We start from the raw sequence: 15,564 nt of genomic DNA on the forward strand, positions 1-15,564 counted from the left end.
ACAAAGGCATGAATTTTAAGTGTATACACAACAAAAAACTTCCCAACACCTTTCCACGGAAGATTGCCACCAATAGTGCAACAAAACACACAGCCAAAATAAACTCTTCAAATGAGTAACATTTCCAATCATTTCAGCAATCCCAAAATACAAGTTAATATTTTCTTTTCCATGTGGTTTTACACTGTTTATGGCAGCCTTTGTCATTTTTTGTCACTGTAAAAGGTAAGAAAAGAAGAGCAAAACCAATGAGAAAAAATTGTTTCATTGAGACAACAACCCCTCTTGTTTTCCCTGCCTCATTAAGCCCACCTATAGGTTTTCTTAAGCTTAAGTAGATGGCCAAAATAGCAGAACTTTTGCTATTCTAGGCACAATATTGCAAAAGTTGCTCTTCCAACACACAAGTTCTGGAAGCTTGCCAGATTTAAAAACAAATAATAGCTCTGGACCTCCTTCCTGCACTCCTTGAGGCCTCCTTTCTTAACCTGTAAAGCAATACAGTGCTAAGAAGAGTAAAATAATGTCATGTTATATTGATAAAACCGGCAAATGCTCCTCAGAGTTTTATTTTATTACTTTTTTTTTTAGCTAAACAGAAAACTTTTTGCAATCATTTGGCGATAGGAGGTGGATTATGGCTGTATAATTTCTGTTTCTTGCGTGTTTGTAAGTACAGTGTCAACATTCATATTTAAAAAAGTAATGGAAAGAGGCAAAAGTGAAGTTACATTGATATTCCAAGAATAAAAATACTTTCATCAATCTACAACCAACGTCAATCAGACAGAGAGTATCAAAGAGATACTCTTAGCGAAACAAAGAATTAAAACATCCAAGTTTTTAGACCATGTTAAGGAACACCACATAGGTTATAAAAAATATCACAAGGTTGAGCTTTGCAAAACTGTAAGTATAAAGTAAGGACTGTACTGGACTCCCTATGGACTAATTATTACAAGCTTGAGTATCACCATGCAGCTTCCCAACACATGAGTTCAAGCTCACAGGAAAAGAACTCATACCAGATATTGCAGTAACTGCACTGTGAAGAGGGTCCTTCTAATGCAAAGGAACAATAATTTGAGAAAAATTCCGAAGTGCCTGAATTTCTTTAATAGCTTTTTCGATCTTGAATAAACTGCTCATCTTACAGAGGATGAGACTCCTTAGGTAATTCTTCTGGGGCATAAAGGGGCACAAGCTGAGATTGTATCGCAGTTTTGCTTTCCTGCCTATTGTTCTTCCCTTGGCTATTCAAGCCTAATAACCAGGAGAAAAAATCCTCATGCAGACAGTATTATTTTACAGGAGCAGTCTGACAGGCAGACAGTGTCAGTGCCTGGGATGCACTTGATGCAGAGGGCTCAGCTGAGAACGTGGGCGAGCAGGTTTGGTGACAAAGGCCGGCATTGTAGCTCACCCCCTTACACCATTCACAGCTAGAGAAAAAGAAATTTCTTTTAACAGCACCGCAGCTTTTTCCCCACCCCCCATTCCCATTTCCCCAGTTCAGCTTCTGCTATCACCCTCCCTTTTCTGACCCTGTGCTACCCTGAGCTTCTCTGTGCTTCCTAACAATTAGGTGTCAGATATTTTCTGTCTTTATTAAATCTATGCTTCCCTCCTTTCTCACCGCAGGAACAACTGCCAAAGGCTGAAGCTTTCGTTAATCTAGTACATGGCTATTTCTTTTGTAATAAGCTGATACTATTTTTTTAACTGAAAAAGATATATGTATTTGTTCCTTGTGACTCTAATGAGGAGATATGACAAAATACTGTGGAAGATAATTGCTTAAAATTTCAAGTTTATTTTTGTCAGAAAAGAAAAACCAGAATGTTCTTCTTGTGCCTCAAAGTGAGAGATTTAGTTTTTAATCTTATGGTGATTAAACACACCAATGAATTTAGACATCTTGGATTGTTGTGCTATATAATTGCTAGAAACTATTATTTGCTTATAAGTCAGTAACTGCATGGTTTCCCTTGTTTCTGATTGACTGAGACATTTTATTTCACTTTAAGGTAATTTAATGTGGTTTCCAAAAATCCACAGAAAACTGTCAATTCTAGTGCAGTTCAGTTGGCCACAAATCCACATTTCAATTACTTTTCACTGCTTTCTGACTTTTACTGAGAATGAATGTAATTTCCCTGTCACAATTAAAAGACAATGAAAAATTAATTTGGATTTCCACACTTTTGGATAAAACATAGAATACCTAGTAGCCATTTCTGGATTCTTATGTTGGACATGGAGCCAACTTGTCCAAAGCCAACAAAGATTTAAATAAATAAATAAATAAAAAAAAATCAAGACAAATTGGGAGAGTGGAACATACTAAGTTATTTACCTCAGCATAAACTTCCAGCTCACCCGCTCTATGCTCAGGAAATTGTTCAATTACAAAACAGAGATTCAGAGTATAGAAATAGCCAGGCTGACACTGAAAAGGTAAATAACAGGAGGCAATTTTTTTCCATATGCTCCTCTTCCACATCATCTCTCCACTCTGAAGTTTAAAACTGGTGTGAGATGATGAAAGCAAATGATAGTTTTATATGGGAAAGTGTTCCATTCTGATATAATAGACTGATGCACACACAAAAGGCAAAGCTATGCAGAACAATACCTTCTGGCCAGCAGCATCCCAACCTTTGAGATCTCTTTTCTGGGCTATCCTAATGTGACATCAACAGTTTTGATGGAATGCAATTTTAGCTCAGGGTTTACACTTCAGTCACTGGAGGAAGTATCTGGAAAGAGGTAATGTGGTGTCTGAATACATAATTCCCTTCTTCTCAAGGAAAAAAGCAGCTGGTTGGAGAAAACCACTCCAGGAGCCAGAGAGAGAACACCAAAACTAGTAAGCTCAAGGACCAGGGACTGAAAGAATAGCAGAAAGAGGGGCTGGGTGCTCAATTCTTTCACTCCACGTAGAGACCGGCCCATCCCAAGCCTGGGCATGTGAACAGAAAACACATAAAGGTACACAGGCACCTGCTTCTTAACAAAAAACAAACAAAAAAAAACAAACACCCCCCTCCCCCAACAAACAAAAGAAAAGAAAATACTAAAGTAGCTTTTGAAGTCCTTATGTGAGTATTTAAGCAAATCAAAAGTGATAAAGACACCACAGTTCCATGGGGAGCTGTCAAGTATCCAACTTACATGAAATACAAACAACCAGTTTACAGATACATAAGATCTAAATGCAAGTCTTTGGATCACAGGGCCACATTTTCAAAGAGTAGTTCACCCAACAGCTTCTGATCACTTTCCAGATGTGACGAGCACTTGCAAATGCTGTGGTTCTGACAACATGATGTGCTGCATCATAAACAAATAACAAACACTTCTGTGGAGATGGCTGGAATGCAAACAGCAAGCCTGTGGCCTTCCCCCGCTATGCCACCACTTCTGCAGAACAACTGCTCAGAGTCACATCTGAAAAATCTGCTGGAAATTTCAGAGTTCCTTCTACAGCTAAGAGAGGTGACCTGGTTGGACATAAGGAACAGGTAACAAACCCAATGACTGAAGGATCTCACAAAGTCTTTCTTTGGTGGTTTTCAGTCTGATTTGAGCAACAAAGACTGTTCCTCATACATACAGAGGAATGTGGAGATGATGAGCTCTGGCAATTACTAGCCTGTTGCTCATCTGTCCGTTTTAAAACATAGCCTTCAAAATGACACTGCTTTACTGCAGTGATAATATTATGAATTTAAATGTAATAATCTCAACTGTATTCATGTCAGACAATATTTAAGCAAATATAAAATCGGGAAATCAGGGGTGAAGGGCTGAAAATTTTGCTGTTGGCTTCAGTGGAGCCTGGACAGCATGATGTGTGAACTTGTATTTTCATTTTAAAAAGTGCAACAGGTGGGTTGTGTCTGACTCACCCTAAATCGAGTCTGTTGTATTTCAAACTAGTTACTGTAACATGATTCTTCTTCACCAGGGAATGTCCAAAGCAAAAGAAGCTCCTTCAGGTGCGCTGTATTAAGAGTGACCATACCTCATTTCAATGTGATTTCTTTAGCCACCAGTACAGGGGCATTGCAAGAACTTCATCAACTTCCAGAAAGGATGAGTTATGATGACAGACTAGGCAGAATACAGGAGTTGCCAAAAACTTGTAGTTTTCATGCTCTATTCATATTTTAACACAAACATTCTGAAACTTCTCTTGGTAAATACAACTTGCAGGGAGTTACTGGCAAGCCGTCTTAACGTGGGAAACATTAACACATCTCACTTTTAACAGTGAAGTTCCCCTTATAAGTTAAACCTGATCTGAATCTTGGCTCCCAAGACAAATATTCTGTAGTTTACCTCATGTGGAGCACATTATGTCTGGCTCCAAAAGAGTTTGTGTCAAAAGCAATTATTTCTGTTCTCTAATTGCAGTCCCAACAATGAGTTTGGTTTAGAATATAAAGCAAATATATACAACTTGCTGAATGCCTGATGCCTGAACCGCTTCAACATTTGATCACTGCAAGGTGTAGTTGGGCACAGCCATTCTGGATGGCAAGGTACACTAGGTGTGCTGCACACACTCCTTGTCATTTTGCCGAGGATGACCTTACTGCCTGGAAGAATCTAAAAGACCTTTGCATAACTAATTACACTTAAAGCAAATTCCATTATTCTGAGCAAGAGAGAGAATGATGCTCTGATAAATGCACTGATGCTGGCTGCTCTTTACAACTGATATAAAATGACTACACTTCATTTTGCTTTGCTGTTTGATTTCCCCAAGTTATTTTATAATTTGAAACTTAAAGCACACCTTTTTCATTTGGGGTGAAGTAGGTGATTTTTCTAAGAGGTAATAAATATGTGTCGCTGAGAACTCTGGGGCACAGTTCCCCTCCCCTGAATTATCCCCTTGGGCCACAAGCAGGGGCAGGTAGCAGCTGCAAATCTGTAACACCTCCATTTCCAGCTCAGCCTGCATGCTGATAACACAGCCCCCAGGCCAGGGCATACCTGCCTGAGCCACAGGAGTAGGGCACTGGCAGAGGCACCACTCCAGCCCTCACTGCCCCAGCACAGACGCAGCAGCCCTGGGAACCAGATTCTCTGCTGGTTATCCGCCTTCATACCTCCCTCTGTTCAAAACACGGCTTACACCAAATGGCTGGATCTCACCAAGACTTCTGACATAATGCTTAGCCTTTTAAAATCATTAAATATCCACTTCTGTCCAAGTACTGAGGGAAAAACAAGGTAGCAGGAAACAAACCCTACAGTGCAATTGGTTTTTATGTCCACCCACGTCCATATTGCAGATGCAAGATTGCCACTTTACTGCGTTTAGCACGGGTTCCCCGCCGGTTCCCCATGAACCTGGTTTGCAAGACAGGGCAGGGTGTGAGATGATCATAACAACATAACTGCTTTTTATAATACATTTATTGTTGTTTCTCAGCAAATGTTAAAATATTGCTGTTGGGAAACATGGTATAATAATGAAATGCTAAGAGGGATGAACATGCTTCTCTGGTACTATTTTGAGAAAGTCATGAAAAGCACTACATCTTTGAGAGCACAGGGGTTTATTTTCTATTTAATTTAATCTACATAATTAGAAGGAAAATAAGACATAAGCCTGAAATAACACAGGAATAAAACATGATCTTATGTCTAGTCACCTGCCAATTACTTCTACGCTGGAAAGCAAATAAAATCCCAAAACCCTTAAAAATTAAAGTGACAGAGATTTAGTTGTAAATTGAAACAGAACTTAAATGGAATTCACCAAACAGGATGTTCTCCCTCTCTGCCCTCTTCTGCACTCGCGCCACACAATAAATAATTCTGTTAAAAAGTTGATCCGTGGAATTGCTTTATTTATTTGGGCACTGCATATGCCTTTCTCCATAGCTCTGCCAAAAATACCTTCCCACAGACTTGCTGCTTCAGTCCTGGGCCTCTCTTAAATGGCAGACACAAATCCCCTATGAATTAGATTGAGACCATCATGCTAATTTTCACGTTTAACCAAAACCAGATTTAAACCTACATTTTCAAAGGTGGATGGCTAGTGGAAGGCAAGTATATTTCATGCTTTAAGGGGAGGTAAAGTTAATTCTGCTCTACAAATAACACTAAGAAATTCCCAAAGAAATTTGACAATAATACGAACTCAGATCACAGTAAATTATATCACTTGGCAGCTAAACTGGAGAACTAAGAACAGAATTGCCAACAAAACTCAAGACACACGTTTGGATATATGGAAAGCTTTGCGAAGACTAACAGAAAGGAGCCTGCACAGGCATCTTGTGAGACCCATAAAGAACCTTATCAGTTTAGGGTTTTTTTAATAAAAGTGTTCAAAAGGAGAAGATAGAACAGACAGACCATCTGCAATGTAACCACATAAAAGACCCCTGGGCAAATCCAAACCCATTAGCAGAAGTGCTTGACAAATCTGCCAAAGAGCCAGATGCTGCTTTTGGAGAAGCCTCTTTCCCTCCTTGTCATCTGGATCCTCTAACTTCTGTTCCCAGAGGAGAACAACACTGACTGGTGCTCAGACTCAGCAGTGTGTGGAGGGAGCTGAGGTACAGAATTGCTCTCTGATAAGGCTGTCGTAACATAAGGAGAGAAGGCAAAGCCTAAAATATTACAGCAGGCTTAACACACGTTTGTGTAACGTGTGGAAGATGCAGATGGTAAAAAAAAAGAGAAAGCAAACTTGCAATTACCTTATTTACATGTGGTCCCAATCACTTTATTTGCATGTGGTCTCTTTTTATCAGGATTTTTTTTTGTTCATTCTTGTCCTTAGCTGTGACAGAGTTAATTTTTTCTCAGTAGCTGTTGCAGGGCTGTTTTGGATTCAGCATGAGAATGTTTTGGTTTGGGCAAGTCGTGTTTATCCTAAGTCAGGGACCTTTTTCTTTTGTGTCTCATGTTCTGCCAGTGTGAAGATGTGTAAAAAAAGCTGGGAGGGAGCATAGCTGGGACAGGTGACCTGAATGGGCCAAAGGGATATTCCAAACCATGGAATATCATGCCCATCTTATGAACTGGAGGTGTTGCCAGAAGTGGGGATTATCTGGGTTCTGGGACGGGGTCTGGCATTACCCAGCAAAAGTGAGGAACTCCATTGTGCCTCACTTATTTGCACTTCTTTTTTTTTTTTTTTTAATGATCATCATCATCATTCTTATTTACTATGATTAGATATTTTACTTTGTTTCAATTATTACACAGTTTTATCTCAAGCTACAAATTTTACTTTTGATTCTTTTCCCCGTCCCATTGGGTTGGGTGTGTGGAGGGTAAAGTTGTGTGGTACTTGGCTGCTAGCTGGGCATAAACCATGACAATTCTATTTTTATTTCCTACTTTTTTTTTTTTTTAATTTTTTTTCTCTAATGACTGATCAGAGCCTAGTAGGATGGCAAAGAGGTGAATTCTGGTATGTTAAATATGAGCACAGTATAATAACTGCATGGTGTTAGTTAAATGCTCACTGAGTACAGAGGACTGACTGGCAAAATTTAAAATGTGAAACATCCAGCCAAGAAATTACACTTAAAAATATTTGAGGAAAAATGTGATTCAAGTAAAAAGCAAACCAATCTCAGAACAGGCAATCTGGATCTCAATGGCCATTTTATTTTTATTGTCTACATTCTTATTGGAATTTTTTCAGCTATATTTGAAGTGCAAAGTAGGTGGAATCAAATACTTTCACTATTCAGGCTCACCAATGGTAAAATATATTTAGAGTATACAAGAGGTCAAAGAAGCTGGAACAGAGTCTGAATTAGTTCTCCTGTGTACTGCTGTAATGTGATATGACAGAGCAAAAAATAGACCACTGAAGAAAGAAACAGAGCTCCTTCTCATTGTGATTACATGTGCTGCACATGTAAGAACAAACACTGTTATTTTATGGCTCAAAATCCAGTTAAAATTTTAGGATAAGGCTCTAAGGGACTACTTGATTAAGCAAAAACATTTGCAGGTGTAATCCTAGATTATCTTCTTTCGCTCAAAACCAGTATTTACCCAATCTAAAATATTCCTGCAGATTCAACAATTATAAAATTTGATTGATACATTAATTAATCCAGAAATCCTGCTCTCTTTAGAAAACTCAAAAATCACAAGGCACTTTGATCACCAAAATCTTCAGATCACTTCCATTAACACTTCCACTAACAAGTCTTGTTTATCCAATTGTTTTTCAATGTGGTGATTAAAAAAAAAAAAATTGTTCAAAACTTAGGTTTTATTGCCTTCATTCATTCCAAAGTCTGAGCCATCATTGACTCAGGTTAATGGAAGTCTTAAGAGTGACAGGATCTGGCTTTGGATCAAAGGGATAAATTATTATTAATATCACAGAAAGTATGCTATGCCCAATATTAACAAAAAACCCCAGGAATTTTTAACAGACATGAAATATAAAAAAATAAATTACTTTTATTGTTATAAGCCACAGGGATCTGTTAATAAAAACCATTAAAATACTTCCCTATGATGTCATCTGTTACCATGTATTTGCACTCTAAATAGATTATTGTAATTTCTGTAAACAGATATATATATATATATATATATATATATATATATATATATATATATCTTTTTAGAACTCTTTGGAGGCTTGATCCAGAGCCAACAAAAACTGATGGGCAGACAGTGACCAGCTTCAACAGGCCTTGGGTAACAAGAAGACTGAATTTCTGAAGTGAAGAATGAGAACATCAGTGCTCAGAAGGCAGAGAGATACCACACACACTGATCTAAAAAAAGGAGAAACTTGCGTTGCCGGAAAGCAACATGCCTGAAAATAAAATTCACATAGCAAGGCACTACTTCTTGCAGGAACTGCAGCGCAATTGTCATGGTTGCTGTGTGTCACTCACTTACATGTATGAGAAGAATCACCTCCCAACCACGTTACTTTGATTGATTCCAACTGCCTAAGTGGCATGCAGACTAAATGAGTGCACCAAAACTTTAATAAGTACCAGATTCATATAAAACATTCTCTGCGAGCTGAGTCTCGGTGTCCCAGAATGCAGTCTTTATGAGAAATCTTATTCCACAATGTAGTTATTTTAAAACTGGAAAATTGTTGTATGGTTTTTTGCCAGTCACTGTCTCTACTGAGTAGTTTGGGCTTGATCCTGCAAAACATTTCTCTTAGGTGACATGCTTGTAACTGTAGTGGCCTCATTGACATGAATGCTATACTCTGGCATACACCATCCCTCTTATTGACTAGTTTTTCTTCCAGTCTCCAAAATTATTTGTGACAATCTTTCAATTTAATTATTCTGTCTTTTCATATAAAATTTGTTTTGCTGTGTCTGTTCCTCCTTACAGTCTGCCCCAAGCTCAAGAAATACCAGAAACTAGTCAAAAATTCTTTTTACCTGGCTAAAGATTAATCTTACTTTTGCAGGTATTCCCTTCCGGAACTGACCAGTTTTGCAGAAATGCTGAATCTATAAAATTGAAAGAAATGCTTTCATTTCCTTTGGTCATATTGTGTATCTCGTTGGTCTTACAATAAATCAACAGATCAACACGTGATTGCTGGTGGAGTCTGCATGGTTTCCCAGGAGAAGAGGGATGCAGTAAGATGTCAACAGAAAGAAGTTCAAATAAATGGCATTTCAAAAGTGCCTGCCTTACATGTCTACTTCAGGATGAGAGGAATCTCACCTTCAAAGTCTAAATGAGTCTTCTCAATAACTCATTCCTTCAGATGAAGCCCATTTATCACATCATTATGATCTACAGATTATTCAGTATGGGTCACAGTGGAGCTACACTTCTGACTCAGCATTATCCTCTGGTCAAGATAAGCCACATGTGGTTCACAAGACAACAAACCCTTACCTTCTAAAAAGCTTCTAAGACATGGATGAGAAGAAAATTAGGGAGCCTAATGTGTTTAAACAACATATATGAAAGCCAGGTAGACTGGTTTGCTCATTTAGTACTGCACAACCAGTACTATTTATTTTTTCTATTCTAATTGCTGGAACTTTAATCACAATTTCCATAGCTATTGCTGGCTTTCCCTCCTCAGCAGCTCAATTGCAAGCTCCTCTTTACTATGTAACAATAATGCTGTGTGCATCTCTTGAACGGCAAATGAATGGGAAGGCACTGCTGATCCCACTCTACTAGCAACATGTATGCAGACGGTCAAGTGTTTTCAAAGTCACGGAAAAGGCATGAAAGCTTCATCACAGAATTTGTCAGATGGCTGTAAAGCTTGGATTTGGGCTCAGGAGTTACAGTGTTAGATCTGATAAATACAGGCCAGCCAATGCCTGACTGAAAGAATGAATCATCACAGGGATCATTCTGAGATAAGACTGTTAAGGTTTTATTGAGGGAATTAGTTGGTGGAAGAAATCTCAGGTGTATTATAGTTGAAACTGATGAGAATGAATGAAATGATGATCTGGTTGTCTGGAATAAGATGCAGAAGACACGTTACTTTTATTTTCTTTTTTTTTTTAAGTGTATGAATGGTCACAGAAACACTGTTTGTTAATGCATACAGGCAGCATTAGCATAGCTCAGATAAAGTGAACATAGTGAATATTGCATCCACAACAGTGTGCCCAAACTGCAGAGGAAACAAACTTTGGTCAAGTGAAATGAATAGGAAAACTGTGGTAGCTCACACTGACATTCAGTACCATCTTTTTACTTGTGAATGCATTAATGACAATAATTTTCTCTGGATGTGTATGTGCACTCTGTATCCTGACCAATGAAAAACTATGAGTAGGTATCAAAATGAGACCAGTGAGAAAATGTGAAAGCCTACTTCTCATTCAAAAGTTTTAAGAAAGACTTTTAAGATGAAACAGAAACAGGAATTCGTATCTTTTAAATCTTCGTGCACATAAAAGCGTGGGCGTTGAAGAACAGAACAGCAATCATCTGATGAACAGCTGCAATCTATGCTAAGAACCTCACTGAAACCCATATTAAATTGAAATATTGAAGGCCTTTTTAAACACATAAAAAATCCCTGTGTGCTTTTTTGCATAACTGCTTTATTGGGTAACTTAATCTGTGCATACGATTCAATATTTACCAGCGATCATCACTGGTGAATTTGTAGATTGGTAACACATAGGGATGAACGCATCTAACTGGCGTCAATGCAGCAACTGTAGTGCCCCTGAATTACACTCTTCTTACAGCATCTGATAAAGTTTTAAATGGAAGGATTTATTTAAGACCTCTCCTTTGCTTTTAGGATTCTTTTAAAAAGTATGTAAAGGAAAAGCCAAGAAGAATGGATATTACTGGAAATGTTGGATCCACAGGTTTGTAGTAAAAATCATACAATAAAATGGAGGGCTTCTTGCTCTACAGGGCTTTATTTTAAGTTACTGACACAAAGATTCATTGCCCTTCTAGAAATACACAAGTAATGTATTTTTGAGACTATATATCCTAAGTATTCCTAAATTGATTTGTCAGCTGACTTTTATCCCTAACTTACAAAACTACTCATCAAAACCTTCAGATTTTCCCTTTCTTCCTATAGATAGCTTCATCACAATATAAATACCATAGTTTAAAGAGGGAACGTATGTGAAATATACAGCCATTTTCCTTTACTGTTCCAGGAAAAAAAGAAACTGTTTAAACTGTCTCCCAGAAAAATCTCTTCATTCTGCTGCATTATTCCATCCTCTCCAGATGGTAAAAAACCCCATTATTTTTGCTCCTATAATCACTGAACTTTGAGGAAGCACTAGAAGACCCTGCTGAATTTCCATCTGCAGGGACTTCCTCTCCTTCATTTCATTTCTCTCCTCCCTATTTAATTTTATAGCCCAGAAAAACCAATACTTGCTCTCATACCTCAGTTCCTGACACGACTTTGGTCTTACAGCGGAATCTCTGGCAGGCCTGGTGGTACAAGAAGAAAGATTTGGGGGTAGGAGAGATGCATTCATCAAGCAGAATGCTATCTCAAAGAAAGATGCTGCCTTAGGATGTGTGGCCAAACAGAACATGCTCTTGCTGAGTGTGAGCAGGAATCTCGGACTTCGAATTTATCATTTTACCAGACTTCAGAATCACACATAGCCTACATTTCCACAGGTCACATGGTATGAGGTTTTAAGTGTAGCTTACAGGTTTTAGGGCACCAAAATTATTTCTTATTAGAATTAAGATGGCTTTTCTATTATTTAAATAAAAAGGAAGGTCATTGATAACTGCAAACAAGTTAACTTTCAAGCACTGCACTAGATTTCTGCAATTCTTTTGACATTAAATTTCATGTAGGAGCTGTTCAGCACACGTGGAATTGATACCATTGTGAAGTTACCTGTCATATAAGAAAACTAAGAATAATGTATGTTTGTAGGCTCTGAACACAGGAACTTCTCTCCCTAACCTTGCTAGTGAATTTGATACAGGGCCAGCATGCCAGAGTTCTCCACCATGCTACTCCTGCCTGCTCCAGCCTTGTGGTGGAACAGTTGGCAAATCCCAAGTATTCACGGCCTCTGTGTCACACACCAACATTCCCAGAAAACATTTTGCATGAATGGACAACTATCCAGGCTTGCAGGGTGAATTTGATTTTTACAACGGAATTATGAAGGAAGAATGCCATAATATTGATACAGCCACAATGCCACCACAGTAAGGTATAATGCCACCACCAAGGTATAAAAGGAAGTATTCACAACCCCTTCATAGGGATTTGATAAAAAAAACTCCCAAGAAACTCTGACAGAATTTGTAAGACAAAGTTTTTTTGTGAATCAAAATGTCTGTCAGCGACATCGAATATTCATATGTTACCTTTTGTGTTTACAACTCGTCTACTCACCATAACTTCAATTCTTAACTACAGATCCCTCTCCCTCTGTGCATTTTACCTGTCTGTTAAGAAAACAACCACTTTCTCTAAATAAATGCTGGCAAGGTTGGTTTTTACTGCATCTATAGCTGGTCACTCTGAAAAGCATTTTTTGATAGGCTGCATAGGTTAGTACATCCCTTAAAAAAATTTAGTTGTCACATCTGCAGTTTGAATGTTTCTTTCTAAAAGACAAACCCAGGCCAAGCAAGACAAAGAATCTGCTGATACACACATGTCACTCCAAGAATTCTCCTGACAAAGTTCCCACACCCAATTTAATTACTTCCCTACTGTAAAAACACTTTCCATCTGCATTTATTGTAATAGTTTCAAATCCAAAACTAACAGACTATAAAGCTAGCTAAATAAATGAATGATATTGGCCTTAGGTCCCAAGCCAGGAGCTATTCTGTAAGGCTGTGTGTCTCCAGCATTCATTTTTATGCTGATGTTTCATTTTATGTGCAGTGTTTTCACTTAAGCCTTGTTTAGAGAAGAATTACCTTGCTCCAGGGTCTAAAGTGTGACGTGCCACACAGAGCCCTCTAGCGCCGCACCAGCCTGAAGTCTGTCAGAGATTCCCCTCCAAAACCAAAAGTCGCATCTCAACCAAAAAATCCCACTTCAGGCTGTATATGCAGCATTGCGTATGCTCAGGTTAGGAACACTAATTTCAACTCTATCTGATATATCCTCCAACTGAGGCTGCAGAGCTCAAAATGAAAAGTGTTTCTGTTAGAAAACACGCTTCAAAAAACGAAACATGACTGACTATTTGTAACATGGGTCCTTTTGCACGTTCAGGAGAAAGAAAAAGTATCTTACTTCTCAGACTCAGCATGAAGAATTTAACTACAGCTTTTAAGAAATTTCCTGATGTGCAGAGATAGTAACTGTACATCTCATTCTGGGTCCTCAGGTTTGTTGTAGTTTGTTTTCATCACACTTTGATGAAATTACGTCAGACTGGAATTCATAGTCTTTAAAGGCTTGAGATACAACAGTCTCATTTGGGCAATCACAACACTTAAAACTACGTACTCAAATATGAGTGTCATGCTAAGTTGAGATTCTCCACAGTGCCAAAATACTCAGAAAGAATTTGACCTTTATAATAAATTTTAATCCAGAGCAGCAGCAGAGCAGATAAGTTTTTCACTTAGAAGTTACAAGTACTGAAGGGCAAAGCAGGTTTCCACTGAAGTCACGTCAAAACTGCTACTGATTACACTGAAAGCATACTTGGACATTGAACTATCTCTTCCCTTTTCAGTTCTTCCCAAACTAAATGAAAAGACATGTTAATAACAGACATGAGTTAATCAAAGAAATTTAGATGGTGCACAGTGCAGCTCAAGGCAGATACTATAATGGCCTTAGATATTGCAGGTGACCCTGAGAGGATCCTGCTGCAATTATTAAGGAACATAGTTAAGATATAGGTAAGGATGGTTTTGGGGGGCAAACCTTGAATTATTTAACTTTTCTGAGTTTTTAGTGACTGTGTGACCTGTGGTTTTAGTGACCTGAAACATCAGGTTTCTTTTGTGGCTCTCCCATCACAATGAAAGCTTCTGAGATTTTATGACACTGAAATAGTCTTCTACACAGAAGCAAGACAAAGACCACTCACTAAAAATTGAAGAAAACTATCCATCAGTTTACTAACCACCAGAAAGATGTGCTACTAGTTCACTTGCTCAAAATAATCTATACACATACATACATGTGCGAAACATGGAAGTTAAATCCATTTTCTTTTCCAATGTACATGAGATTAGATGTCGCCCTGATTTTCAACCTTCTGATGATTGTTTACATATTTCTAATGGAGTTTCTCATGGATGTAACATAAACAAGTAAATTATTTTCACATACCAATATGTGATGGACTTCTGAGATAACCATTGGGGTCAGAGGGGTGTCCCCTCTGTCCTCCAATCCTGGACCAAACTCCAAATCCTATTTAAACCCCAAAACGACAATAAACGCTCCTTTTTTCTTTTTTCACTTCAACCTGTCGGGTGAGTGTGGTTCTTTCATGTCCCCACTGGCGACAATTAGAAATGACTGTGCTGGAAAGGAATGTATGGCTTCTTTCTAGCTTATGAACACAGCATGTTTTTCACATGTGAAAACAAAATGAAGTTTTGGTAAAAGCAAATTTTCCCAAACAAATAATTTGTTTTCCACACTGGAAATAAACTATATTTTCAATAAACTTCAAGACTCAGGTATGCAGAAAAGGGATAATTGAAGAAATTGAGATCTGATTGCACAAATTTCCCTACATTATTTAACAGTTGGGATTCTTTTTAACTGAACATCACCATTCAGTGTTATGCCATCATCTCAACTCAACAACCCAGACTCTAGGCTGCATCCTGGACTGGGAAAAGAGAAAAAACCCTTTTCCAGAGTGAAAACCTTTACAACTGATGCAAACACTTGTTCTTTGCAAAATGTGACGCTACAAATCCACAGCAGAGCTCGACCTCGCCCTCTGCCACTGTGCCACAGCCAGTCAGTGTCAGCCCTCCAGTGCCATACCTGGGATTCTGCGGCTCTGAACCATCGGACTCTGGGCACGGCTTCTTTACCTGCAAAAGCAAAGCACTGCTGGTTACTCTCACTTGAAACACTACTTCCTGTTGCTCCCCATT

At 38.4% G+C, this 15,564-nt stretch overlaps 1 protein-coding gene across 1 annotated transcript in view; it reads right to left on the reverse strand.

The window, feature by feature from the left end:
• Positions 1-15,564, reverse strand: part of EYA4 (EYA transcriptional coactivator and phosphatase 4) — a 142,363-nt gene that overhangs the window by 52,607 nt on the left and 74,192 nt on the right. The window contains exon 3 of the mRNA XM_066179148.1: positions 15,452-15,501. Within this exon, the coding sequence (XP_066035245.1) occupies positions 15,452-15,501 (50 nt within the window). The remainder of the gene's footprint in view (positions 1-15,451; positions 15,502-15,564) is intronic.

The sequence above is a fragment of the Chamaea fasciata genome, unplaced genomic scaffold (assembly GCF_029207755.1).
Source record: "Chamaea fasciata isolate MVZ Bird 193981 ecotype frontalis unplaced genomic scaffold, bChaFas1.0.hap1 SCAF_3, whole genome shotgun sequence".
In the NCBI taxonomy this organism is placed as follows: domain Eukaryota; kingdom Metazoa; phylum Chordata; class Aves; order Passeriformes; family Sylviidae; genus Chamaea; species Chamaea fasciata.